General features: G+C 36.6%; 1 protein-coding gene across 1 annotated transcript in view; it reads right to left on the bottom strand.

The window, feature by feature from the left end:
* Positions 1 to 18,977, bottom strand: part of LOC106972242 (T-cell receptor-associated transmembrane adapter 1) — a 35,601-nt gene extending 16,624 nt beyond the window's left edge. Inside the window, exons 1-3 of the mRNA XM_015069160.3 lie at positions 18,800 to 18,977; positions 8,743 to 8,853; positions 875 to 911 (exon numbers count right to left, since the gene is read on the bottom strand). Coding sequence (XP_014924646.1) covers positions 875 to 911; positions 8,743 to 8,853; positions 18,800 to 18,806 — 155 coding nt within the window. The 5' untranslated portion in view covers positions 18,807 to 18,977. The remainder of the gene's footprint in view (positions 1 to 874; positions 912 to 8,742; positions 8,854 to 18,799) is intronic.
* Positions 18,978 to 27,455: the final 8,478 nt, after the last annotated feature.

Below are 27,455 nucleotides of genomic sequence, written 5' to 3'. Positions count from 1 at the left end.
AGGAGAAATTTCCAATCTAATAACACAGTTGGGCCAGAATATACTGTGCAAGAAAATGAAAATTCTTTACTATTGTTTATACCATAAACCTTTTTTTATAAGGAAAAATCATACAAATTTCCCTGCAACTAATTCAACAGGTGTTAAAGAGAATAAGTTATATCTATAACCATATATAATTTTAGGGTTGATTTATCACAGTTCCCTATTGATTGACATTACTTTTCAAAGGAGCACACCACGAAGCATCTTCATGTATTTGTGTATGTATGTGTATCTTTTTTTAATTTTTTAAAACATTTATTCATTTTTGAGGGAAAGAGACAGAGTGTGAGCGGGTGAGGGGCAGAGAGAGGGACGCAAAGGATCTGAGCTGTCAGCCCAGAGTCTGATGCAGGGCTCAAACTCATGGACCATGAGATCATGACCTGAGCCAAAGTGGGATGCTTAAACTGAACCACCCAGGCACCCCTGTATATCTTAAATTTTATTAGGTATTGCTAGATTCCTTTTCCACCCTGGTTTCTTAAGGGCCACACAATTCTATATATAATCAGACTGAATTCTTACAATCTGATTTGAATCATAATCTAGGATACAGCCTTTTGAAATTGACAAGAATTCTGTAGATACCAGGTTAGAGTCTCACTTTGTCCCTTAACCAGCTCTGTTATTGATTCAGGATGAGTAACTAGGGAAAATAATAACAGTATAGTTCTTCGTCTTCAGATAGGAGTAAAAATAATTAAAACTCACTTTTCATTTTATTTTTACCCAAATGTGACAACCCCAAGCCAAACCTAAAAGCAATATAGCATTTATTACTTCCCCTTATTAGTTGAGAATCATAATATGGAACTTATTTTCTACATACCTGGGAATGTAGTCTTCAGTGCATCTGTACATTTTACCTGAAAGATATTAAAAATAGACAAATTAAAGAAGTTGACATACATTTGTTAAATCTTGAGAATATTGTGAGGGGAGCTTAGCCTCATTGTCCTCAGTATCAGTTAATATCTTAAATCAAGACAGTTGGCCACCACTACCAGATATAATGATCTTATCTCATTTGGGCCATTCTTCTCTCTTGGAAATTTGAGGTGGAAGCACAACACAGTCTGGAAGTGATATAGAGCCTTCATGTGTGGCCATTTTATGCAGGGGAACACCAAGTGATGAACATGGGGACCTCTACCCCTGCCTTTCCGGTGGGCAATCCAAAGTAGGTGGGCACACTGTCCCTTCTGTCTTCACATTCCATGAAACAGCTCTGTCTCCTTCTGTCATATTTCCCTCTTTGCCCATAGTGATTTGAATAAGCTTTTCTTCCCTACCAAAAACAAACAAAAAAATATGAAACAAAACAAATCCTAGAAGACTTATGTATTTATTTCTGCAGTGTCTGTTAACACTTCTTGTCACATAAACAGGAACATAAAAATTATGTTTAGGAAGTTGCTCTGGATGTGATTCTATCTCATCCACATGGGCAAATGCAAGTAAGAGCAGATGAAGATTCTAAGGAGAAGAGAACTGTAAAAAGTTGGGAACACAGTCTAAAAGTAACCAAAACAGTCGAGTGGGTTTTTAAGAAAAACAGTATACTGGTCTGCAGTGACAATACTGACCAGAGATCTGATGTAGGCTTATAAAAACCATGAAAAAATTATGTGCCAAGTTTCCAAAAGGAACCCACTGTTAAACCTTGAAGATGGTGGCTCAAATGCAAAAAAAGGAAGTATTCTTACTTCAAATTAAATATGTATGTTTAAACTGGAAAAAAAATAGTTTTAAGAATTTTTTTGGTGAAAAGCAATAGACTCATAAAGAATTATTGAGAGACATTAAGGAAAAATTAGGACACAGTTTTAATAATTAAGATTAATATTATGAAGAAGTCTGTATTATCTGTTCATCAGTAAATTTTCTTAGATGTTTAATTGAATGGATATAGCAAATACTGTGATACATGGTATATTTTGAATGTATGTTATTCAACCTGGCATTAAATAGAAAAATCTTGTGAAAGCTATTTCTATAAAAATGAAGCCCATCATTATCTGAGTGTCTGGCAATATCACAGAGAAAATAGTGACCAAAGGGTGATCTTTCAGTTTTAACATACAAAAAAAACACCGTATTGGTAGGGAACTGGCAAAAATATTTTCAAATGACTGAGTAAGTCACCAAACAACGAGGTAGATTATTTTTAGTAAGATTTATGTGTGACAAAGCTAAGTTATTCTTCAGAGAGGTCATTAACTGTTAGAGAAACATTATTGGGACAAATTATTGAAATCATCACATTGGGGGATGAAATGGACCTGTCACATGTCAGTATGTTTGGAAGAATTCTGTGAAGGACCAAATGTAGGAAGTTTTGCAGAGCATGTATACGTAGCATCTATGGGGCCAAAAATGATTAGTGTGATCCACTTAGGATATATCTGAAAGGCTCCTCTTCTAGCCCACAGGCAATGCCCTAACATGACCTGCATATAAAAGATGCAGTCATTTCGACTACCTTCAGATTAGTCTTGTGAACATGAACACAGATGGATGTTGAGGGAGGCTAGAGAAGTCTACTGTTGCACAGAGCCACAAGTTAATGGAAACACAAGATCGGAAAGCTTCAGAAACATAAATAATATCAATAAACATAAGAAAAATTAGCTAGTATAGACGAGAATATTGGAAACTGGAAAATACAAAGTATGTGTTGAGTTCTTTTTAAATGACAGAAATGTTTATACCAGGTCGTTGATTATTGTTCATATTTGCCTGAAATTAAAATGCATATACAAGAATTTAGTCAAATGGTAGCCTGATGTAACATAGAAAAGTTCAAGGTGAGAAATCAGAAGAGTGGATATGGGTAGCAGTTCTTCAGTGCATTTGCCATGTGCCAACATGCAAATCACTTTTAAAACTCTGATTCTCAGGGCACCTGCGTGGCTCAGTCGTTGAACATCCGACTCTTGGTCTCATCTCAGGTCATCATCTCACAGTTCATGAGTTCAAGCTCCATGTCAGGCTTTGTGTTGTGTCATCACAAATCCTGTTTGGAATTCTCTCTCCCTCTCTCTCTGCCCCTACCCCACTCATGCTCTGTCATTCTCTCTCTCAAAATAAATAAACTTAAAACCAAACCACTCTTCATTAAAAAAAAAAAACAACAAAATACCTGTTATTCTCTTTATTCATAAAGTAGAGATAATAATGCCAACAGCATGTGAGTAGATGTAGAAGATAAATGAAATAATTTTTGTTAAAAACATTTTAGAAAGTGACAGTTGATTTTCAATACTATACATTCTAAATCCAATCATATAATAAGCCACAACTTGACTGTGCTGATTTGAATTCAATCTCTTCATTAAATGGATTAGCTGAAAACAACTTGGTATAATTAAAATGCAATTTTAATTGCAAGTAAAGCTTGATTTGTAGTGAAATGACCGAATCTCACTTCTGGCAAGAGGATTGTCGTCAAGTAAGTGTTAAATTGAAAGAAAAAATTAAAAATAAACAAAGAATTTGAAGGCAAAAATAAAGAGTGACATTACTTAAATAGAATAAGAAAACATAGGCATGGGGTCAAAGGTTACCCCACACAGACTAATAGTTTTAAATGTTTTTTATTTTTATTTTTTATTTTTATTTTTGAGAGAGAGAGAGAGAGAGGAGAGGAGGGACAGAGAGAGGGAGACAGAAGATCCAAGCTGACATCAGAGAACCCAACGTAGGGCTCAAACTCACAACTCCTGAGGTCATGACCCAGCTGAAGTCAGATGCTTAACTGACTGAGCCACCCAGGAGCTCCCAGACTAATATTTTTAAAAGATAATGTAGATTTTCCAGTTGGAGGTGCTTGGAGTATGAATGTTGGTACCTGGAAACTATACTAACGTGATGTGTGAAAGGATAGCTCTGTGGAAAGAAAATGTTGGATGGATTATCAGTAGAGAAAAGGAAAACTAGGTTTGGACCAAAAAGATTTGTGGGAAAAAGAAAACAGAAGCCACTATATGAAGGATACAATATAACGATGTGATCCTTACATGGAAGGAAAGGAAATTAAAACAATGTGGGGAAAAAAGTAAGTAGTGGGTAAAGGACATGATACATCAAGACCAATCATATTGAAGAAGCACCCAGAAATGGTCCTTAAAAAGGTCAAGGACACCACCCTCTCCACTCCTCTTAGAATTTAAATGTGTAATCCGGAGCTGGAGATCTGTACTTGTGTGGTTTTAGTTTTACATCCTTACTATAAGAAGTATGGTAGTATATGATTTCTTTAAATAGGGGAGTGGTAGGGGCACCTGGGTGGTCAGTTGGTTAAGCATCTGACTTCGGCTCAGGTCATGATCTCACGTTGTGTGAGTTCAAGCCCCAAGTTGGGCTCTGTGCTGACAGCTCAGAGCCTGGGGCCTGCTTCAGATCCTGTGTCTCCCTCTCTCTCTGCCCCTCCCCTCCTCACACTCTCTCTCTCTCTCAAAAATGAATAACCATTAAAAAAAATAAATAGGGGAGTGGTAATCAAAAGTTTAGAGGTTGGAGCTAAGGAGAAAGGTCAGCAAGCTCAGGCTCCTGAATAGAGTTTGCTCCGTCATGAAGGCTTATAAGTTTAGTTAAAAATAGGGGTGCCTGGGTGGTTCAGTCAGTTAAGTGACCAACTCTTGATTTTGGCTCAGGTCATGGTCTCACAGTTCATGAGTCTGAGCCCCACATCTGGCTCTGTGCTGACAGCGTGGAGCCTGCTTGGGATTCTCTCTCTCTCTCTCTCTCTCTCTCTCTCTCTCTCTCTCTCTCTCTCTCTTTCTCTCTCTTTCTCTCTCCCCTCCCTCTCCTTCTGTCCCCTCTGCCTCTCTCTCTCTCTCAAAATAAACTTAAAAAATTTTTTTTAATAAAAATAAATGACATGATTTAAAAGCTACCCAATTATCTCAGTGATACTTAGTCAAATAAAAAGCAGTTTTTATGTTGCTATGAAGCAGTTGCATTTGCAAGATTCTGTGTGAGAAGAACTGGGTCAGTTTTTATAATCCTTTCTATGATTCAGATATAGACAACTTGCGGTCAGGTTCATGGTTGAGAGGATGTAAGCAAACATTTGCTTTTATGTTTTCCCCTTTATAGTGTATACTCTTCCATATGCAATACATAACGAGAAAAAACAGCACATGACTTAAACTCCATAATAGCATTTTTGGATACATTCTTCATGTGAAAATGTGAAAAATGTGCCATAATTTTCAAGCGTATAGGAAATATACTGATAGGACTTTGATGTATGAGCAAACTATGAATTTATTTATCCTTCTTCTCAAAACAGAGAGGAAAGGTTGGATAAAGGATATTTTTTGGTTTTAAAGGAAGACAAAGCTAATACATTCCTAGCAGAAAAAGAAATAAATATAATCCTCCCAAAGAACAGACAAAGAATCACATAAAATGTAGGGTTTATTCTGGGAGGAAGGGATAACTCCATTACAAAGCCTCTACCTAGCACAGCTACAGAAAACATCAAGGAGAGGCTTATCTTGTCTACCTGATTGAATGTGTAGATACTGTATTGTTGCTGGGGTGGAGATTTTCTTTTGTAAGCTATTTAATACACCAGCAAAACTCATTCACTGACTCTTCGCCTTAGGTGGAGTCATAGCTTACAAGTTTCTTAGCCACAAAGAATAGCACAAAGATGCAAAAATAAAAAGTTCCATGGGGACACGGATACAGAGGCACTGTATTCCCAGACCACGTGGCAGAAAAGCTGGCAAACATAATTGAATCTCCGCTGGTCTGTCTGGCTAGGAGAAACAAAGCCGGAGGAGTCTTTAGCAGGACTGGGAGGAAGTCAGTTGGCAGAACTAATCCCAGAGTCTGCTGGAACCCCTGTGTGAGAAAGCGCTATTTGCTCATGTGGACTAGCAAGGGTGGCAGTTACTACTGATGCTTGGGGGAAACCGTCAGGAGAAGCGGAGATGTTCGGGAGAGGGCTGCAAACAGAAAAAGGGAGGTGGGATGAGAATGAAAGGCATTTTGGCATCAGTGAGCACTGTGCAAAGCTAATTTGAGGTTTGTACGCTAATAAAATGCAAGACCCAGGGTTGTGTGCTTACCTACAAAGGGCAGGTTTTGCTCAAATAAAGTAATTTGCAGTAGGCTAATGGTTAGAACTGATTCCATGAGAGCCTGTGGAAAACTCTCTAAAATGAGCCTGTATGTGACTTAAAAGAACACAGCAATAGAGGTTATTGCATAGACGTGTTAGATAATGTAGAGGTGGGGCAGGAAGTGACACAGGAGCTGGAGAGGACCTAGAGAATATAGAGTTGGTGGGAGCGGTGAGAAGCCAGAGGAGCTAACATTCCCTGAAATAACCAACACTAAAGTTAAATGGGATAATACATAGTCATAGCAAGCCTTTAACAAATATTTGTGGAAGGAGGGAAGGAAGCACCAGGGCAACCAATAGTGGTGATGTGGGCTATACGCCATGCAGGAATGACCTCCTCAGCCCCCAGCACTGTGCCGAGGTGTCTGTATAATTTTGGCAAGAGCCCTATGGTATAGATGATATTCTCCACATTTTGTAGACAAGGGAACTGAGACTATGAGAAGTTATGCTTCTTGTATAAGAGATCTCCCAGGTAAATATTGAAAGCAGGGTTCTAATTCATGACAGATTGACTTCAAAAGCCATGATGCTAAAAACAAATTGAGAGAACTGAAATTGATTTTAAAAATACAACAATAAGTGTAATTTACTATTTCCTGCTTTTAAAAAACTGTTATTTCCTACCATACTGCTTTTAGACAAAGTAATTTATGGCATGCCTGAGGCAGTAAGGGTTTGTACAATTGAAAAGAAAAAAAAATAAGTCTGTTTTTTTTTTTAAGGAAAAAGTCTTCCTTTCCTCTCCTCTCCTCTCCTCTCCTCCCCTCCCCTCCCCTCCCCTCCCCTCCCCTCCCCTCTCCTCTCCTTTCTAAAAAATTAGTCTACAGTCTTTTAGTAGTGGTCAACTAACCATTATAAGAAAACAACTCTCAAAAGGAGTTCATATGATGGCAAATGGTATGAACATGGATAAATAAATTCCAATGGACAAACCATCAAAACTGAGAACTAAAAAGCCCACTTGTTCCCTGGTCCCACACAGATCTCTGGATGATTGTCACTGGAATCAGTGGAAGAGTGAAATACCAGTTCATGATGGTTATTCTTGCCCTGGCTTCCACCTGCAAACATTTCACCTCTATGGCTCTACGTTCACCTTTTTCCAACTCAAATGACAATATTATCTGCATTCGTAAAACATTTTAGTGAAGAAATTAAAGTATAGTCATGTTAAGCTATTATAAAAAGAAGAATTCTAATGTTAGCTCATTTTTTTATGAAGAAAACTTTTTTCGAAGATGTTGGATGGTGGGTCATTGATGTATCTGACTTATAAAAGGTATTTGAAAAAATATTTGATAAAAAAATTAATTGCTGAAATCATTGCTAATGAAAAAGCATTGCCTGCCTGGAGTTTCAGGCATAGAAATGATAAATAGAGATCCTAAAAGAGTGTTGGCTTTCTGGCCAAGGACATTTGATCAACAGTGTAAAAACAGAATGTGCTCATGGAAACCAATTTGGACAGAGAATTAGACAGACTGGGCCCTTATCCTTGGCTTTGCTATTAAGTAGATGTGTGACCTCAACTATGCCACTTCACTTTCTAGTGCTTCTTATCTTTTTTGAGAGGCGTGACAATAATGTCTTCTTCTTTATATTTTATATTTGTGTTAGCAACACTGAAGACACTCATAAGAGGATCAAGGCCTCTCCCCAGAATCTGACTGTTGTTCTAAATTAGCGCCCTGCAGTTTTTCTGGGTCACATGTTTCTAATGTAATTTTATTAACTTCATCTTATTTTCATCTGTTAAAAAGCATTAACATTTTGTTTTCTATTCATTATTACCACAGAAATGTCCTGCCCCCAATAGAAGTTTGGCTCTAGCATATTAAGACCTTTCCCAGAAATAGGTGAACTTGCATAACCATCCATCCATCCATCCACCCATCCACCCATCCACCCAACACGCTTGTGTTGAATGCCAATAGTGTGCAAAGATTGTGCCAATTGCTGCACACTACACTATTTCAGTCATGCCCATGAGGATGAAAACCACATGGTTAAAACTGCTGACCAGCTGTCGAAAGGAAAAGCTGACCCTGGGAGTGTTAGATAATGCCTGTGGGTCAGCCTGTTGCTTTTCTAGTTCTCTCCTGATCCCAATACAGTCCTACTGCACATTAGAGGCTCTGACTTGATGCTGAGGGGTTTGAGTAGGCATGAGTAGAAGCTTGAAAAGTTAGTCTTCACTCTTCCCATCACGTATCAGTGAGAATATTTATGGCTACTACAGAATAAATTACAATTTCTCAACTACTGTTGAATTGGAGAAGAAAAACTACATTTTACCAGGACAATTCTTTCTTACTCTGTATCTCAGGGCAGAGATAAAGCGAAGATTGGGAGTCTTTTCATATTCTAATATGATTGTATTTTTAAAGTAAAAAGAAAACTTTAGAGTGGAAAAAAAGTCTCAAATAGATTTTCTACAGATAAAAATATCCTATTGCATCTCATTTCATAAAGTTGTCTTCTTCTGTAGGTTTTCCAGTGACTCAGTCTCCATTCATGCAGGAGTAGATGTGTGGCTATTTCTCAAAATGTCTTACCTTGTCGCTGCTTTTCCACATAGTGGGAAATATTGAAGATCAGTGATACAATCAGAGCTAATCCCAAAAAGGCTAGAATTACCCAGACATAATAGTGGCATCCAGGGTTTTCTGGAAAACAAACAAACAAACAAACATACCTATAATATATTAGCTGCTTACCAATTTGTTTTGAATTGGGTATTCCCACAATTGAAACCATAGTATTTATTCATAATGAAGAACAAATCCTCTGCCAAGAAATTAATTACCATTGAAAGACAAAGGTTTCTTATACATTTCAAATGGGTATTGGTAAGTCCCTGCATTCAGCATGAAGAAAAGGAAGCAAGTTTCCCACATTCTTAGTGTTGATGAAAGACATTTTTAGTGTTGCTGCTAAAATTTGACAACTGGTGACTGATTATAAAAACTTCGGTTCAAAATCAAGAACATCCAGATTCAATCCAAATGGAATTATAATTGTTTTCTTTGAGTACTTGTTGGCCTTGTAGTGGTTGTTGAACTGCCCTCAGTGGTCCTGTGTTTTTGAATAGATCTTTCATTTTCTTTCTTCCTTGCTTTCTTTTCTTTTTCTTTCCTTTTCTTTTTTCTTTCCTTTTTTCTTTCTTTCTTTCTTTCTTTCTTTCTTTCTTTCTTTCTTTCTTTTCCTTTCCATATTTAGTTTTAAATGAACATAGGCATATATATAATTAAATATATAAAATATATATGCATTTATGATATAGATGTACATATACATATATGCATATGATTTGCATATTGTTTATTTATATATACTTTACTTTTGTTTGAACTAGTCTGTGGCTCTTTAAACACCAGCAAATCTATTCACTAATGTCTGCTATCTCCTCTCTAATTTTGCACCATGTTATTTAAATGTCCAGAATACCATAAACTTCACAGAGAATAGGACCATTTCTGTCTTCTGCTCTGTAGTATCATATATAATGTACATAATTTACAAACATTTTAAAATAATTAATTAGTAAATGGGAAAAGTTAACTGATGGTGGTGGTGAAATGGGTGGTTTATTTTCTTTAAGGGAATTTTTATGTTTCATAGAGTCTTAGAAAATTGAGAAGACTTGAATAGTCTTTTATCTTCCAATAAACCTACAAATTAATTTGGTTAAAAACACTAAGGTTTGGAAAGGCCTTATTTATTCATTATGAATATAATCCCATAAATATTTATGAGAATTCTACAACACAGTAATCATTAACTATTTAAAATATACTACTAATTCTAGGTATCGCACGATACTGCCTACATTCCTAGAATTGTTTATTTGGTTTTTATGTTTAACTGTTTATGAAAAAAACACAAGTTCATACTAAGTCTAAATTTTAAAAATTCTAGCAATAGCAAAATATAGAATAACATATAAGGTTCTCCACTAGAGCATAAATGGGTCACTAATATTATACTAATTAGCCTTTTAAAAAAACTTAACCAGTGCATCTGGAGGATTTTTACCATGTTATTATGTTATCTGTAGTGGCAGCATGGAATAACACAGTGCTGTTTTAATATAATTCATCTACCCATTTTTCTAAGATGGATATTCTGATTTTTTAAAACGTTTTTCTCTTACAAACAATAATGCAACAAACTTCATTGGACAGGCATTTAACACATATGTGAGCTTATCTGTAGAAAGAGGCTCCTGGGAATACAATTGCTGGGTTAAAGGGAATTTTTAAGGCATGCTTTCAAAGAAAGATTGTTCTCTACCTCCCATTGATAATAGTCCTTTTCAGGTGGTTAATGTAACCAGAATTGTGAAGAATGAGGCCAATAAGCCGTCTTAGTTCCCAGATGGGTCTCAGTTTCCTTCTTTGCTATATCACAACACAGAGGTTTTAATTTCTGCTTTGTTATCAAATTAATGGTTATATACATGAATTCTGTTATTAAAGACTTCTTTTCTTCTAGTAAAGAAAAAGTCCTAGTTCTAGATTCTTTCACATTTTAAGGTAATTTGAGGGCACACACTATGTTTTCTATCAAGATAGCTCACAATTATCATTTCAGGTTATTCAGTCTAGTACATTCTAATCACTCACCCTTTACAGTCACTGTATTTGGTGACAAACAAATGAACTTTAGTTGCTACCCAGAGGCCAGACTTATATATATCACCTATGTTCAATATTAAAAACTATTAGTGAACTTAGACAAGCAAAAAAAGAAAGCTAAGAATCAACCATAATCCTATTATTAAGAGACAATCACTGTGAATACCTTGGTTCATATACTTCGAATTATTTTTCTCTGTATAGAAATGATTATGGACAGAGACATAAGATTCAATTATACTGAATATACTGTTATCTCCTTTCACCCCAACAATTTATAGTGTGCTTCTTTTCCTATAAATAAAATATGCTTTCATTTCTTTTAGCGGCCTTATATTCCACTGAATGAATTTTCTATAATTTATTTAAACAATCCCTTATCATTAGACATGTAAGTTGCTTGTGATTTTTAGTTATATAAGCAGTGTTGTGATGAATATCTGTAGCTAAAACTATATATCCAACCTTAATTTTTTATTTCAGGTAAAAATTCTTTTTTTAAAATTTATTTATTTTTGAGAGACAGAGAGGGTGAGCGGGGGAGGGTCAGATAGAGAGGGAGAGAGAGAATGTCAAGCAGGCTCCATGCTGTCAGCATGGAGCCCAATGTGGGGCTCAAACTCTCAAACCATGAGATCATGACCTGAGTCAAAACTAAGAGTCAGACACTTAACCAACTGAGCCACCCAGGCACCCCTCAGGTAAAAATTCTTGATTTGTGAGGTCAAAAGATATACACATCTGAAAGGATTTTGATGTCTTGATGGCCCAGGTTTTAATTTTTTTTATGTTTATTTTATTACTTATTTTTTGAAAGAGAGACAGAGTGTGAGTGGGAGAGGAGCAGAGAGAGGGAGACACTGAATCTGAAGCAGGCTCCAGGCTCTGAGCTGTCAGCACAGAGCCCGACAAGGGGCCCAAACTCATGAACCCTGAGATCATGACCTGAGCTGAAGTCAGACATTCAACCAACTAAGCCACCCAGATGCCCCGTTGACGGCCCAGGTTTTAAAACACAATATTAAGGGGTGCCTGGGTGGCTCAATCAGTTAAGCATCTGAGCTGGGCTCAGGTCATGATCTTGCTGTTGGTGGGTTTGAGCCCCCTGTCGGACTCCACGCTGGCAGCTCAGAGCCTGGAGCCTGCTTCGAATTCTATGTCTCCCTCTCTCTTTGCTCCTCCCCTGCTTTTGCTCTGTGTCTCTCTCTCAAAAATAAACATTAAAACAAAATTTTTAAGGGGCATCTGCGTGGCTCATTCAGTTAACCAGCAGACTTGGGCTCAGGTCATGATTTCACGATTCGTCAGTTCAAGCCCCGCATCGGGCTCTGTGCTGACAGCTCAGAGCCTGGAGCCTGCTTCAGATTCTCTGTCTCCCTCTCTCTCTGCCCCTCCCCTGCAGGGCTCTCTCTCTCTCTCTCTCTCTCTCTCTCTACCCAAAGGACACAAAAATACTAATTGGAAGGGACACATGCACCCCAATGTTTATAGCAGCATCAATAGCCAAATTATGGAAAGAGCCCAAATGTCCATCAACTGATGAATGGATATAAAGAAGATTTGGGGTGTGTGTGTGTGTGTGTGTGTGTACTCAGCCATCAAAAAAAGAATGAAATCTTGCCATTTGCAGCGATGTGGACGTAGCTAGAAAGTATTATGCTAAGCAAAATAAGTCAGAGAAAGACAAATACCATATTATTTCATGTATATGTGAAATTTAAGAAATAAACAGATGAAGATGGGGCGGGGGGAAGAGGGAGGCAAGCCATAAAAGACTCTTAACTACAGAGAACAAACTGGGGGTTGCTGGAGGGGAGATGGGTGGGGGGATGGGCAAAATGGGTGATGAGTATAAAGCAGAGCACTTGTGATGAGCACTGGGTGTTGTATGTAAGTGATGACTCACTAAATTCCATACCTGAAACTGATATTACAGTGTATGTTAACCAACTTGAATTTAAGTAAAAACTTTAAAGAACATTTACTTTAGAAAATTTGTAATTAAAAAAAGAAGAAGAAGAAGAAATAGTCCAGTCTAGAATTATTGCATCAAATCCTATGACATACACTTTGGAACCTTGATCATTCAATCATGCACATGCTGAAAGGATGCAAAACTGATTTTGGAAGGAAATTTTGACCCTGCCTATAGGTTGTCCCTGGATCTACCTCTGAATGAAAGCAGAATGGGCTTTGATGGCTTTCTATTCTGGGAACATGTCCCAGTTATGTTCCCAAAATGTTTTAAGAGAATATCAAAGTGGTTTCCCTCTCAGCTGACAATCTGCCCTAAAATGGCAACAGAATACTGAACTGCAGGTTATAGTCAGAAAATAAAAATTTAAACACTGTCACTCTGTTTGTTCTCTTACATTTTGTACATTTTCTGTCTACGTTATCAGGGCAAAATAAATCTTGTTTTAAGAAAAAGAACCAGCTGTATAAAACTTGCTACTGAATTAATTAATTATAAGAATTTTATGGACTAGAAGATATTATTTAATATGTCATTCAGTATCTCAGGTAGAAGAAGCTGAGGATCTCCTCAAGGACTGTCACATTTTTGCTCTTCTAGTTCATGTGAAAATTGTTATTGGCCATCTATCTATATGTATCATTTGATACACAATCTATCTTAAGAAAATCTCTTGGATAATATGATATACTTATTTTTTGTGACTTAATCGTATCCCTTGCTCCTTGTTTTCCTTTGTCTTGATCTATTTGGTTACCCTTTATACTGTGCTATATACGTCTATTACCTCTCTTTCTAGGGGAGAGGCGAGAAAGCAAATAAATAAATAAAAAGAATAATAGATCTCTAGAACTTATCCTTGAGAGAACTAACAATTTACCTTCTATTTAGTGTTTTTTTTTTCTTTCTAGTTCTCATAGCATCTAGTATTTCGTATAGATTCAACAAACGATCATGGTTTGGGTAAATAAAGTAGAGCACAGTGTAAAAAGGTATACTTCAAGGCAAAACCCTTAATCTTATTTTTATAATTACAGTGATTCTAGCTATAAAATATCCTATCATTTGCACAAAATTGTATTTCAATTAGAAGTTTCCCTTTATTCTTTGTAATTAAAAGGAGCACTGAAAAAGTTCTATCAGTCCATTAATTGGGACAAGAAGATAATTTGTTCTCAACTACAAAGAAACAACCAAATCAATGTCATGTGCCTACATTTTACATAAAGGGTTTAAGGAAAGTCCTGGTAATTTTCATAAAATGTGTCAGGAACAGTAAGGCCAAAACACAGGCCAAATTCTGAAGGGTAGGGTATACTTAGCATAGTTTCTGGTTTTCCTATTGATTTGGAGGGTCTGCAATTCCCTATCTAGACTTCTGTTTTCCAAGATTTTTTTCCTTGTGTAATGTGATCTGAGTTTTAAACAGGAAGCTTTTCATTTAGAAGCTTTGTTATTTCATGACATTCTTGATAGCTTTAATAGTTTTTTTTATATTTTAATTTTAAGTAATCTCTATACCCAATGTGGGGCTCAAACTTACAACCCTGAGATCCAGAGTCACATGCTATAATGACTGAGCCAGCCAGGCACCCCAGCTTTCATAATTTTTTGATTGTCAACAAATGCCCCCATTTTGAAAAACAAAAAACATACACAGATGAGAAGGTATTGAGTAGCTACATGGTGGAGATTTTCAACTTGAATGGCAGATCCATATAGATGCGAATACACATGCACACGCACTTTCATACCTCCCTTTATCCATATTCAGTATATCTCCAGATGCATGTGGATATCTGTTCAGTACAGATAATGCTTCTTACAATGCTGGATTCACAAAGTGCTCAAAAATTCTTGCCCAACAAATGCAATCTTTACTATTATTATTCCATAATTATAGTTACTTTCATTTAAAAAGCTTTTATCAATTTAAAAAGAACTCCCACACAATTTGAATTTAGCTATTACACTGTTAAAAAGCCAAAGGCCTCAAGAAGTTATTAGTGAGGCAATGACAGCTAGGAAAACCATAATTTAAGTTTCTATATAGCATTCAACTGCCAAGGGTTAATAGCAGTAGCTTTAATTATAAGACCTCTGACTCCCTTAAAGCCAAGAGTACTTGGCAGGCACTGTATTTAGAATTCACACTTGCATGTACTCTGGAGGGAAGCCTAGCTAAAGCAAATGTATTGTCTTTCTGCTGACAGATATGACTCCTACAGAAGCCTTTATTTAAACAATTAACAACAGAAAAGCAATACATATAATGCCTTAATTGTTTCTCCTTCAGGGAGTCTGTAACTGAGACAAGTGCATACGTTTATAGTATATAAGATATGGCTTTTCATGACGGTTTCTCTTTCTTGGCTTGCAAACTCTGTCAGAGCAGTGACCTTCTCCTTTTTTGCATCCCGTGAATGTGTATATCTACTTTAGACACCCCAGAAAGTTCAAAGAAAAAGTTCTGATATAACAATCCCCATGGATTCTATCTATACAGCAATTTTCTTACCGTGATGATGGTTTGGTGTGGAACTAGATGCATTCTTGATGACTCTTTGTGACACATTGTCAGTATCCACAAATCCCACCCCCCTCCCCCACCACTTACATCACAATCACCCCATCAATAAAAGGCATTAGAGTCATAGATAGAAGCACTGGAAGGGATTCTCAAATCTACTCCCAGGCTTTTGAGTAAATAAAATATTGTTTTTAATGGCAAATTTGAAATCTGTCAACCTTCAATACGTGTCTTTTGTGACCAGAGGGTTATTTGAAAAGTGGGTGGTGTATGTTGAGGAAGGACTATGATGGAGAGACGGACGACAGCAATATAGGGCATTGGAATGTCTGCTTTGAAGTGCAGAGAAAGAATGAGTGTAGTCACTTATGAGCTGTGTGACTTCTTACATATCACTGAACCTCACTAAACCAATTGTAAAGTTGGAGGTCCGATCCCCATCTGTGTGACATCAAGGTCCCTCTTTCTAGTACATCATGGTTGCTCTTTAGCAACACTTACTGAATTTGTTAGAGAGCATACATGTGGAGTGAGGTGGGGGCAGATTTTAAGACCGTATAATTCCTCCAATACTGGGCTACTTGGCACTTTTATAATTAAACTCTAATTAGGATTGGTCAACTTGAGAAATCCTATTAAGATTGAAGTGTTGCCAAAATCCCTGCTGTTGATGAGTCTTTCTTTTCCTATATTTACTCCTTCATTTTATTTCTGTACTTACTGTTTTCTGTTGGAGAAGCACCTTGGTGATATCCTCGGAAGATGCCCTGGTTGTTGGGAATTTTCATCCAACAAAATTTTAACTACTATGTTACTTTAATGTTTTAAGAAGGCCTGTTAATTTTTTATCTCTTCTTTCTAGTTTGGGAATACTGAGAAAATTAAATGAAATTTAAAATGCCTAGAAATGTGACCAGTAATGATGCTGATGATAATGACAATGATGATGATTATTTTGTTTTTTAATTTTACAAACCCTTGGATTGAGGGTAATGATATTTATTATTAACTAGCAATTTGTGCACATTTATTTCTCATAGTTATGATTAGTAAGTGACAATCTTTCCCGAATTGACTTTCCTTAAAATCACTGCAAACATTAACTAAATTAAATGATGAAACACATTGTCTTTGACCCATCTTTAATTTAAAGAGTATCTCAGTTTAAAAGATGATTCATAAATTAGTCCTACCTAGTCTCTAAAGGAAAGGCTTACTGTCCTCAAAAAAGGAGGTTGAGGCTCAAGGGAAAAGAAAACCGAGTAAAAACAATGAAAATTCTTTTTTTGAAAAGCAGCAATGTGTAACTAAATCGTGGCACACTCTTTAAACCAAGGGTGGACCACAGGAATTGTTTTTGCCATTTGATTCAACTAATACTGATTATATGAGCATGCAGAAACACAGTAGGAATTATGATACTGGCCCATTGATTGATGCAGCGAATATAAAGCATGTAGGTAGAAGAAAAGGAAAGATTTGCATTTTTTCTTTTCATACCTCATTTTACTTAACCAGGAATAATTTCACTTTTTCACACTTATTTTCTTTTTTAACCTCGCCTGTCTAAATGTAAAACATATTATCATCTGACTCTCTTCTTTCACATTGTTCTCCCCCTCTCCTTTTAAGATCTGAGTCTTTAACAGCAAACATTTGGTATTTTTATCTCTTCTGTGGAATTGCAGAAGCTCTCAACTGACAATGGAGGAACTCCTATGTTACCTCTAAAGGGAAAATCTAAACTTGGAAATGGTATGAAAGAAATTTTATCACATCTATCGTAAAATTAGAATTAAGTAATCCTGGAAATAGTTGAATGCCATATTCACTGCCTTTGGCCTTCCCACACTTCCTGAGTTCCCCAACACCATCAGCTCATGGCCACTGTTAATAGTACTGCCATGTCTGTTTTTTCCAGGGCATAGCAAAACTGCAACAATTGATTTTGTTCTTTGCTAATCTATGAACCTGGACAAAAGTGAAGACAGGTGCAAAAATCGTATGTATCCTACGTAGGTATCATGCGATTAATCAGCTGTGTGATTAATCCAATTAATTGTTTTTAAAATTTGGCAAACCAAATATTGGAAAGCAAATTCACGGATTATATATAATATCTTTACCCTATAAGTGGCTCATACAAATTGATCTTAAAAGTATGATAAAGCACAATAATTAAGCAAAAGATGTACTCAGACAATGCACAAATTGTATGATTATAGTTTAAAAACCCATGTAAAAGTGTTCAGCCTTATTATAATCAAAGTAAGTATTATCAATAGGTTAGCATATTACACTTTTTCAGTAAAGTTTTTTTTTTTTTTTTTTTTAGATGATACCAAACTGTTCAGGAGACACACGCTAGGATGAAAGTTACTTGGTAACAGTCTTAGAAAAGTATTTTGGTAATAATGAGACTTAAAGTGTTCATAACCTCTTGCTCAGTAATTCCAACTCTAGAATTTCCAAGAAAATAACCTTTAATATAGAAAAAGCTATAGAGATTTTCAACTTTCTGTCATTTTAAATATAATACAACACAGATGTCAAACAATAAAAAAACAACTAAGGAAGCTGTTATTAACCCAATGAATGTCATAGTCTACATTCATCTAAAATGATTAGGCAGAAGTTTTCATAAAAAGGGAAGTAGTTACGTTCTAATGTTAGCAAAAAATCTAGACATATGATTTTTATGTTCATTATTATTTCATGTAGGAAAAGCAAACCATATAGAATGTATAGAAATAAAAGTAGGAAGGAAATACAACATAATATCTTATAATTTTTAAGGTGATGGGAGCTGTGGAAATTTTTTTCTTTTTCATGTATGTTTCATAGTTCTCCCACTTTATATGTGTGGTTTCTTTTACAACAAAAATATTTTTATTAAAGAAATAAAAAGTATGTAAAACAATGAAAGAGGAATGAACTATCAACATGGAACAGACATCCAGCTAATCGATGGGGATTCAACCCTTGTAATCCATGCTGCAAGCAATCGAATTTTCACTGGCCTTTGCAGAATGGTCAGCTCTCTGATATTGACAATTGGATTAATGTCTGGGAAGGTAATAAAATCCCTAAACGCAAAGGAATTAGAATGTGGTTAGTACTAACCAGCTTTATAACTAAACTAAAGAGGAATACGCATGATCAACAAGTTTCTTTAAAAATAACAGATACTTTAAATGCCATAGTTATCAGTGAACACCAGTGAAAGCTACAACTAGCTTTATATTATAAAACTTCCCATTTTTTTCTTTTAAGAGAAAATAATCAACTTATATTCAGTAAAATATTTCAAAGTATTTTCTAATTATACTAAAGGCTATCTCACACTTTAAAAATAACATGTAACTGATTTACTTCCCAAATGTTAAGTGTTTTTTGGATGGGGACATGGAAATTATTTAGTGAATTTATAGGCATAGGAATAGAACAAAAGAATTAAAAATACCGCTTACCTGGCATGCTTCTTTCCTCAGAGAAATCCTTATGTAACCATAAGGCAAATATATGGATTAAAAATGCTCCCACAAACTTTTTTTCCTCAGTAATGTTGCTCTGTCGCTTTAGAAGTAGTGTGCCAGTAAAACTTGTCTTTAACTGTACCTCAGTTTTCTCTCTCTTCTGTGTCTTGAAATCTTTCAGTTTTCTCTCTCTTCTGTGTCTTGAAATCTTTCGTGTGTACTTTGTTCAGTTACAAACAGGAAATGTGGTGATGGAGGCTTCTAGAGTTTTGATCTGAAACCAGTACGCTCTTGAATTTTTGTGCTACGTGACAAGACCAATCTCACAAGCCTCTGCATTCTGGTATTTGGATTTCTATCAATACCTGAATCTAATTTAAAAATAATAATGAAAGCAAAGCCTGGGGGTGGATCTCCCATCTCTTTGGAGAGAATCCAGGGATCTCCTCACAAGTGAGTTCACATGGAAACAAAGTAAAACATCTGACACTAGGGAGGAAACAGTGAGAAGCCCAGGTGTGCATAGCTGTTAGCTGTGTTTTCTTTGAGGCACCATGGAGGAAAAGGGATTGGTGCTTTCTGAACATTGCTATGTTGCAGGCGCCTTCTTTACCTGGTCGCACTGGGAGACCCGGTGCCTGCTTTCTATCCTGACAACTCTCACTGCAACCAGCGTGAGGTAAGTCCCTCTGTCCAATCTAGGGCCGCTTGGCAACAAGCTCCCGCTCTCAGTGCACAACCAGTAATCTGAAGTTCCTAAATGTTGGCGTGTATAAGTATGTTAAGTGGCACTACTTTAGCATGCATATTCCTGAGCCCTACTGAATCAGAATATTTGGAGCAGAGCCCAGGAATCTGCATTTTCACAAGTTCCCCTGGTTACTTTAAAATATAGGTGTTCTGGACAGTGCTCTGAAAATAGCATGTATATGTCAATGGTGTGTTTTATTATTATTTTTTTTTAACGTTTATTTATTTTTGAGACAGAGAGAGACAGAGCATGAACAGGGGAGGGGCAGAGAGAGAGGGAGACACAGAATCGGAAACAGGCTCCAGGCTCTGAGCTGTCAGCACAGAGCCCGACGTGGGGCTCGAACTGACGAACCGTGAGTTCGTGACCTGAGCTGAAGTCGGTCGCTTAACCGACCAAGCCACCCAGGCGCCCCTGGTGTGTTTTATTTTTACCTTTACTCAGATAAAGATGATCTTGGCAAGATCTGTGAGTATGGTTTGTATGTGTTTTGGTGTACATATATTTGCTGCATATTGTGTGCCTATGCATATTTGCTCATGGATTCCCCCAGTTTTCTTTAATTATAGAAGAATGACAAGCCTGAATCCAGTTTACTACAAAAGGGGATGTACACAAACTTTAAGAACTTGAAGGAAAACTTAAAAATGAGACCTCTGACGCACAGACTCAGCACAAAATATTAAATGACATGCAGGATATCTTACTCTTGTTGATTTCTCTAAGATTCTTGGGGGCAGGGAGAGTACTGATCTAATCCATCATGAAAACCCCAGCATCGACAGTAATGTCTGGCATGCTGTTAAGTCTCAATAAATATTCTCACAAGGATGGAATAAATAAAATAATGTTAATCTTCTGCTTTCTCCTTGCTCTATTATAGAAAACAACCTCCAAGTAATCAAAATACAGTGCTTCTTTATTCTTTGAATGGGGTTGACTAAACACAGATTTTTCCACTTCAATCACTTTCCCCCCAAGTATTTCTTGTGAACCATTATTGAATCAGAATATGTAAAACGGAAAGAGACCATAGTCTAATCTAAAAAAGCATTTTCAAAATGTGTTTCATAAAACACCAGGCCTTTCAGAAAATTTGGAGAAAAAATGCTCCTTCAACAGATATATTTATAAGAACTATTATTTTCACCTTCATGGATTCATATTAGTATATTAAAGGCTTAGGTAAGTCTTACAAAAAGTGAGACTGAGTAACCATTTAACAGAGCTTTTTCTAAAGCTGTTTGGCCAGAGAACTTTTTGTTCAGCACTACCCATTAGCAGGGTAACAGGTTGTAGGAAGCAGGCGTGGATACCCACAGACTGAGAGCTCAAGGGAGTAGAAGTCTCAGGTTCATGTAGGGAAGAGAGGACAACAAAGAATTAGAAGGATTCATTCAAGAATTAGGTGGGACACAGGACTGGAGATTTATTCAAAAGAAGAGAGCCCAGCTGTGTGGCAGTTTTGAGGGGTTGAGCTTTGGACCTAAGATGGGATAACTGGTCAGGAGGATAGAAACCCCAGGCTCAAAAGGGAACTGTGTAGATCACCTAAGCAGGAACATGGAACCATGGGCAAAGTAGATGCCCATTTGTATTAGCTGGGGCCTCCAGAGAAAGAGAGAGAGAAGGGATCTCAGCACTGGAGATTTATGTGCAGGCACCTCCTGTTAGAGCAAAAACAGTGCGGAGGATGGAGAGAAAAGCAGCAAGGAAGCCCTGATTGACCATAAAGCACAAATCCAGAAACAAGGGCATTCAGTAATTGGCTTTGGATATGAAGAAGGTCAGCTTTAGTAAGAATAATTCAGGTACAAATGCAGGAATCCTATGGTTAGCCCAGGAGGTGTATGTCTCAGGATAGTCCAACAGGGAGATAGATTCAAACCAAGTGAATCAGTTGTGACAGTACCCAAAGCTGGCTAAGGGCTTCCCTGCCCCAAGTCTGTGACCTTCCACATACCAGTCTGCAGAGATCTGGGGAAGTCAAGAGCAGAGGAGACAGGCAGACACCAGGAAAGAGTATATCCTACTCCTTCAGGTCAATAAGGCAGCCTGTGATACATGCTGAGTGATTCCTTAATGGCTTAACAGAGTTCATGAACATGATGCATGATTGGCATCTCTAAAATAGTACAACTTAGGTTGATAAATCCAAATCACTGCACTATTTCTAATTATTGTAATATTTTTGAAAAGCAATCTACATGACAAGGTTCCCCATTCTATAGATTTATAAAATCAGGAGATAGAGCAAGATTGTCCAAGGTCACACAGAAAGTCTGTGCCTGTGCATTAGATAGCTCCACATATGTTTGAAATTTGCCGGGGGGGTGGGAAGATCGCTTTTCATTAAATATAGGTGGCTGAGCACATGGAGACATTATGAGAACATAAAAAAGCCTAGGTATGGATTTATGTGTGTTATGAAATACATTAGTGAGTACAATCAGATATTTGAATGATGCCTTCATGAGTCATGTTCAAATAATAAATAAATATGAGGCTTCAGTAGTACTTTTTAATGAGTTGGGTTATCAAAATGAAGTTTAGCAGATAGCTGGACTAAGCAGATCTGTCCTGACAAGCTTGAAGCAGTTAAAAATGTAGGAAATGTGAGGGGAAGGTATGCAGTTCTGACGGGCACCTGTCAAGAAGGGAGAATTTTAAGGCCAACAAAATTGAGGTCTTGTTGCCAAAAGAAAATGAAAAGTACGTCAGAATGACAGCTGCCATTCAGAGCTTACACACTCAGAAAAATGGGTTATAGGGTATAGAAAGAAGCCCAGTTTTCAAATCTCTTTTTGGATGATCATCTATATTTTATTTTAATCTTTATCACTTCAGTATATTTACTTATATCTGTATATATACACACAAATATATATTATATACACACACATACATGAATATGTATTTTAAAGTTCAAGGGGTTTCAAACCATTAACAGTAGCTACTAGCAGGGGATTACCTGGGACTTACACTTTACACTTTATAAATTTGTCTACCGTTGAAATTGTTTACAGTAACATGCACTAAATAAAATAGTTGGAATAAAAGATGCCTCCTTATTTTGAAGGCTCTTTGGAATACCTTTGTTTTATGCAAATAGAACTTATCTCTCTGTGTGATTTTTCCTTATTCTGGTAAATCATTCTTTAGCACGACTGAAGCTGGTATGCAAACCACTTTATGAAAAAAGGGGAGGGACCCTTGTCCTTCCAATTATGCTGTTGTAAATTATGAAATTATTCCAAATTAATTATGGTGTTACAATTGCATCTGATTAGACTATACTGATGATTCATATTTTCATTGACTTTACACTGTAAGATCCTCCAGAAAACAATTATTCCAGTGAAAAGTTAAAACAAGTTAAAAAACAATAGAACAATCCGTGGATTTGGCATAAGATTCTCAGCTCTTTTTATTATACTTATCATAACCCCATAGGACCAGAATTCTTGGAAAATCAAAGGCTAAAATAAAAGAGTAAATAAAATTCAGGAACAACCAGTAATGGCTAATAGGAGATACAGTCCATCTTCCTACATGTGAAAGGCTTAAGTATGCAAATTTTCTAGAAGAAAACAATGTGCCCCATTACAAAAATTTCTATGTAATGCCCTGGAGAGAGGGCTATTAGTAAAGTCAGAGCATTCTGAAAAATTTTGTTCTTCCTTGAAACACAACCGGCTCAAAGTAAATCCAGTTTATTTACCCAATACAACTTTTATAGCTTTAGTGAGCTAATATACAATTTCTCTTCGCAAGAGGAGGATATACTCAGTATTTCAAAAAATTATTTCATGAGAGAAACATCCTTTTATTTTATTATTTTTTCAAAGCCTTTTGCAAGACTATTGCTCTGAGGTATGTATTTTAGGAAACACTGGATCAAGCAACTTTTCTTCTTGTTTAACTGGCTCTTCTGACCTCCTCCCACATTCAGAGCCTGGCTTACTTGAGGGACACCACAGATAATATCAACTTTACCACCTATATATGAATTTACATGTCTAGAAATGTTTTGCCTGAAATTATAAAGGGCTAAGCCCTTAAAATTCAGATGTCCCAGGACAGATAACACAGTTAGCATCCTCGGAATAACCTTCCCGGTAGGACTAGTTCTAGTGGATCTTCCACCAAATAAGACATATGGTAGACTAAATTTTGATCAAAAGAAGAGATTTGAGATGAAGACATTTCTAGAAGGTAAGCTCTAGTTGGAGGACCCTAAAAGCTAGAAACATAGAATGGGAGCAAGAACACCAAGAAGTGGTACACCAGTCCGTGTCCTGGCTGGAAACAGATGCAACCACCAAAAGGGTTAATTGAATGAGTTTAATGAAGGAATTGTTTGCAGAGGTGCAACCTGGCGTAATGAGAAGAACAAGGGATGGTGAAACACATCCAGGTTAACAACAGAGAAAGCCATGACAACTCCTAGGCTTGAAGGTATTACAGAAATACCCACTACTGCAACCTAGTGAAGTAAATAGCTGTAAGAAAGGGTTGCCTGACAAGAAGTATGGCTTTCGGTTAAAACAAAACAAAACAAAACAAAACAAAACACAACACACATCCATTGCTGGTTATGACCAAGCAAGAAGGGAGTTGTGGAAAAACATGCTCATTGTTTTCTTCTCTGCCCTCCAATCTCCCACCCATTTTCCTCATTAGTCAAACCCAATGATGTCAGAGAGAAAAGCAGCCCTCATGAAGTAGTCCATAGAAGTCAACCTCCCATGGGTCAAAGAGGAGTGGAGAACAAGAGCATGGATCTGGAGGGATAAATATGTGAATAAGGGGTGCTGAGAATGAACTTAATTTTAGATAGGTATTATCTGTCCTGTCAGACATGGACTTTATAATTTTATAAGTAGGTTTATTCTCCACAGTACAGAAGTGTAAATAAGAGCAATTAATTTCAAGATTTTTAACTATATTCTTTAGGACAATTTTATTGACCCTAAAATAATACTTGAGATATCCTAAATAATATTAAGTTGGTTCTTCCAAAGTAAAACAAAACTAAGGATGAAAGCAAGTATAAAGGGGGAAAATGCCTAAAACCACCATCTGAAAATTAAGAAATGCTTGTTCCTAGAAGTTACTACAGTTTCAGGTAAGAATGGTAGCAGTCCATGGTCTTCTGGCCTCAGCTGCTCTCTTTCCCTGTCTTCTTCATCTTTTGTTGCTTTGTAGCTTATTGGCCTAAAAATGGCAGAAAAACCAACAGCTTTAAAACCAGGGTGGCAGAATGATTTAGGGGGAGGGGGAGGGGAAGAGAAGAGCAAGGGGAAGGGGAAGGATGGGTGTGAAAGCCCCAACGTTGCTGTCTAAAAGTGGAGCCTCATTTCAGAATGAATGGGGAAAGCCCACAACTTTGCGAGTCCAAGATTGCAGGCCTGGTTTAGGACAATGATCTTCCAGACAAAATTTAATGGTGAAAGCCATAACAGTGCTGAGAGAAACTCTCCACTCATCCCTGCCTGTCACTTAACCATGGACGCATGGTGTTGGGGAGACCTAAGAAGGACCAGAAAAAATGAAAGCCAAGGTAGATATGAGAGGTACCTACAACTTTGAAGGTGTTCTTCAACACACACATACTTCAAACAAGGAAGGCTTAGAAAATTAACATGTCTGCCCAAATCATGGTGGGCCACTAAACTATGCAGACAGGGGAATGGGGGAGTACAAGGAAGGAATGCTAAGAAATAAAAACAAAGCAAAACAAAAAACCTGGGCAGACACATTGTCAGCTTCAGAGGAAGAGAGAATCTGCAATTTAAGTTCAGGCAATTTACTAAAACAAACAAAGAAGGAAACAACAAAACCCCACAATGCAGTGAGCCTTAGAAAAATGAAACAGAATGCATAAGGGCTATAATATATTATCTAAAATTTTTATTTTCACATAACCATTACAAGATTTACAAGAAACAGAAGAGTGCAAGCCATACTCAAGGGGGAAAAAAAGCAGTCAGTAGAAATTGGCTTTTGGAAACCAAGATGAAAGAACCAAATGGAAATTCTAAAGTTGGAAAGTATAATAACTGAAATTTAAAACTTCACTAGGTGAGCTCAACAGCAGATTTGAAACAGTAGATGCCTTAATTAAAAGATATATCACAATAGAAATTATCTAATCCAAAGAACAAAAATAAAAGAGATTGAAAAAAAAAGGAATAGTCTCAGAGATCTGTAGGACAATTTCAAGAATTCCAGCATATATTTATTAGGACTCATTCAAAGGGAGGAGAGAAAGGAGAAAATTATTTTAAAATATAATGGCTGAAAACTTCCCATTTTGATGAAAAACATTTATTTCCAGACTCAAGAAGCTCAGTGAACACCAAGTAGATACACACATAAAAGAAAGTGCAACTATACACATTACATTCAAATTCCTGAAAACCAAAGAAAAGAGAAATCCTGAAAGTAGCAAGAGAAAAACAACTCATTGTATAGAAGGGGACAACAATGTGATTAATAGTTAACTTCTTATAAAAAAAAAAAAAAAGTGGAGGGGGCGCCTGGGTGGCTCGGTCGGTTAAGCGTCTGACTTCGGCTCAGGTCATGATCTCACGATCTGTGAGTTCGAGCCCCGCGTCGGGCTCTGTGCTGACAGCTCAGAGCCTGGAGCCTGTTTCAGATTCTGTGTCTGCCTCTCTCTCTGCCCCTCCCCTGTTCATGCTCTGTCTCTCTCTGTCTCAAAAATAAATAAACGTTAAAAAAAAATTTTAAAAAAAGTGGAGGCCACAAGAAGAAGGAGTGACATTTTTAATGTGCTGAGAAAAAAAAAGTCAACCAAGAATTCTATAACCTAGTGAAATTATCATTAAAAGAACAAAAGCAAAATAAAGACAGCCTCAGATGAACAAAAATGGATAGAATCAACTGTTAGCAGACCTGACTTAGAGGGAAAAACTAGGGAAGTCCTTCAAGCCAAAGGGAAATGACACCAGATAGTAACTCTGATCTGCAGGAAGGAATGGAGGTCACCAGAAATATGTGAGCAAGTGAAGACTATGCATGGGCATGTATAATTTTTTTCTTTTCCTTCCTCAATTTCTTTAACATCAGAACATTATTTAAGCTCATAATTCTAACACAGTATTATTAGGTTTATAATATGCATGAAGGTTTTATGTATGTGACAACAACACAAAGGAGTGGGGAGAGAAGAAATGGAGTTGTGCCAGTAGGCTATATTTCATTGAAATTAAGTCTGTGTTAGCTTTAAGTGAATTGTGAAAGTTAAAGATGAATATTTTAACCCCTAGAGCAACTAACAACAACAAAAAATCTCAATACATCTAAAATATTTGGGAATTAAAATACCATCCAAAAAGTTTTGTTTAACACAAAAGATAGTGGAAGAATAGAGGAACAAAAAAGAAATGAGCTAGGTAGAAAACAAATAGCACAATAGTAGGTATAAATCAACTGTATCAATAATTACATTAAACAGGAATGAGCTGAACACTCCACTCAAAAGGCAGAGGTGGAATGGATAAAAACAAACAAACAAACAAACAAACCCTAAAAACAAGATCTTTCTGTCTACAAAAGAAATACTTAAAATTCAAAGATACAATTACGTGAATATAAAAGGATGGAAAAAAATGCCTGCCTATGGTAATCATAATAGAGTTGGAGTGGCTAGCCTTACATGAGATGAAATAGGCCTCAATACAAAGATTATTACAAGGGATGGTTTTGTTCATAACATTTCATAGTGATAAAAGATCAATACATCTGAAAGATATAATCATTATAAATACATACTAATAACAACAGAGCCCAAAAATGAAGCAAAAACTGACAGAATTTAAGGAGAAATAGAAAATACAACAGCCATAGTTGGAGATTTAGTTACTCCTGTCTCAG

The sequence above is a fragment of the Acinonyx jubatus genome, chromosome C2, assembly GCF_027475565.1.
Source record: "Acinonyx jubatus isolate Ajub_Pintada_27869175 chromosome C2, VMU_Ajub_asm_v1.0, whole genome shotgun sequence".
Classification (NCBI taxonomy): domain Eukaryota; kingdom Metazoa; phylum Chordata; class Mammalia; order Carnivora; family Felidae; genus Acinonyx; species Acinonyx jubatus.
The sequence above is the reverse complement of the archived record's forward strand: the minus strand, read 5'-3'. Positions and strand labels throughout refer to the sequence as shown.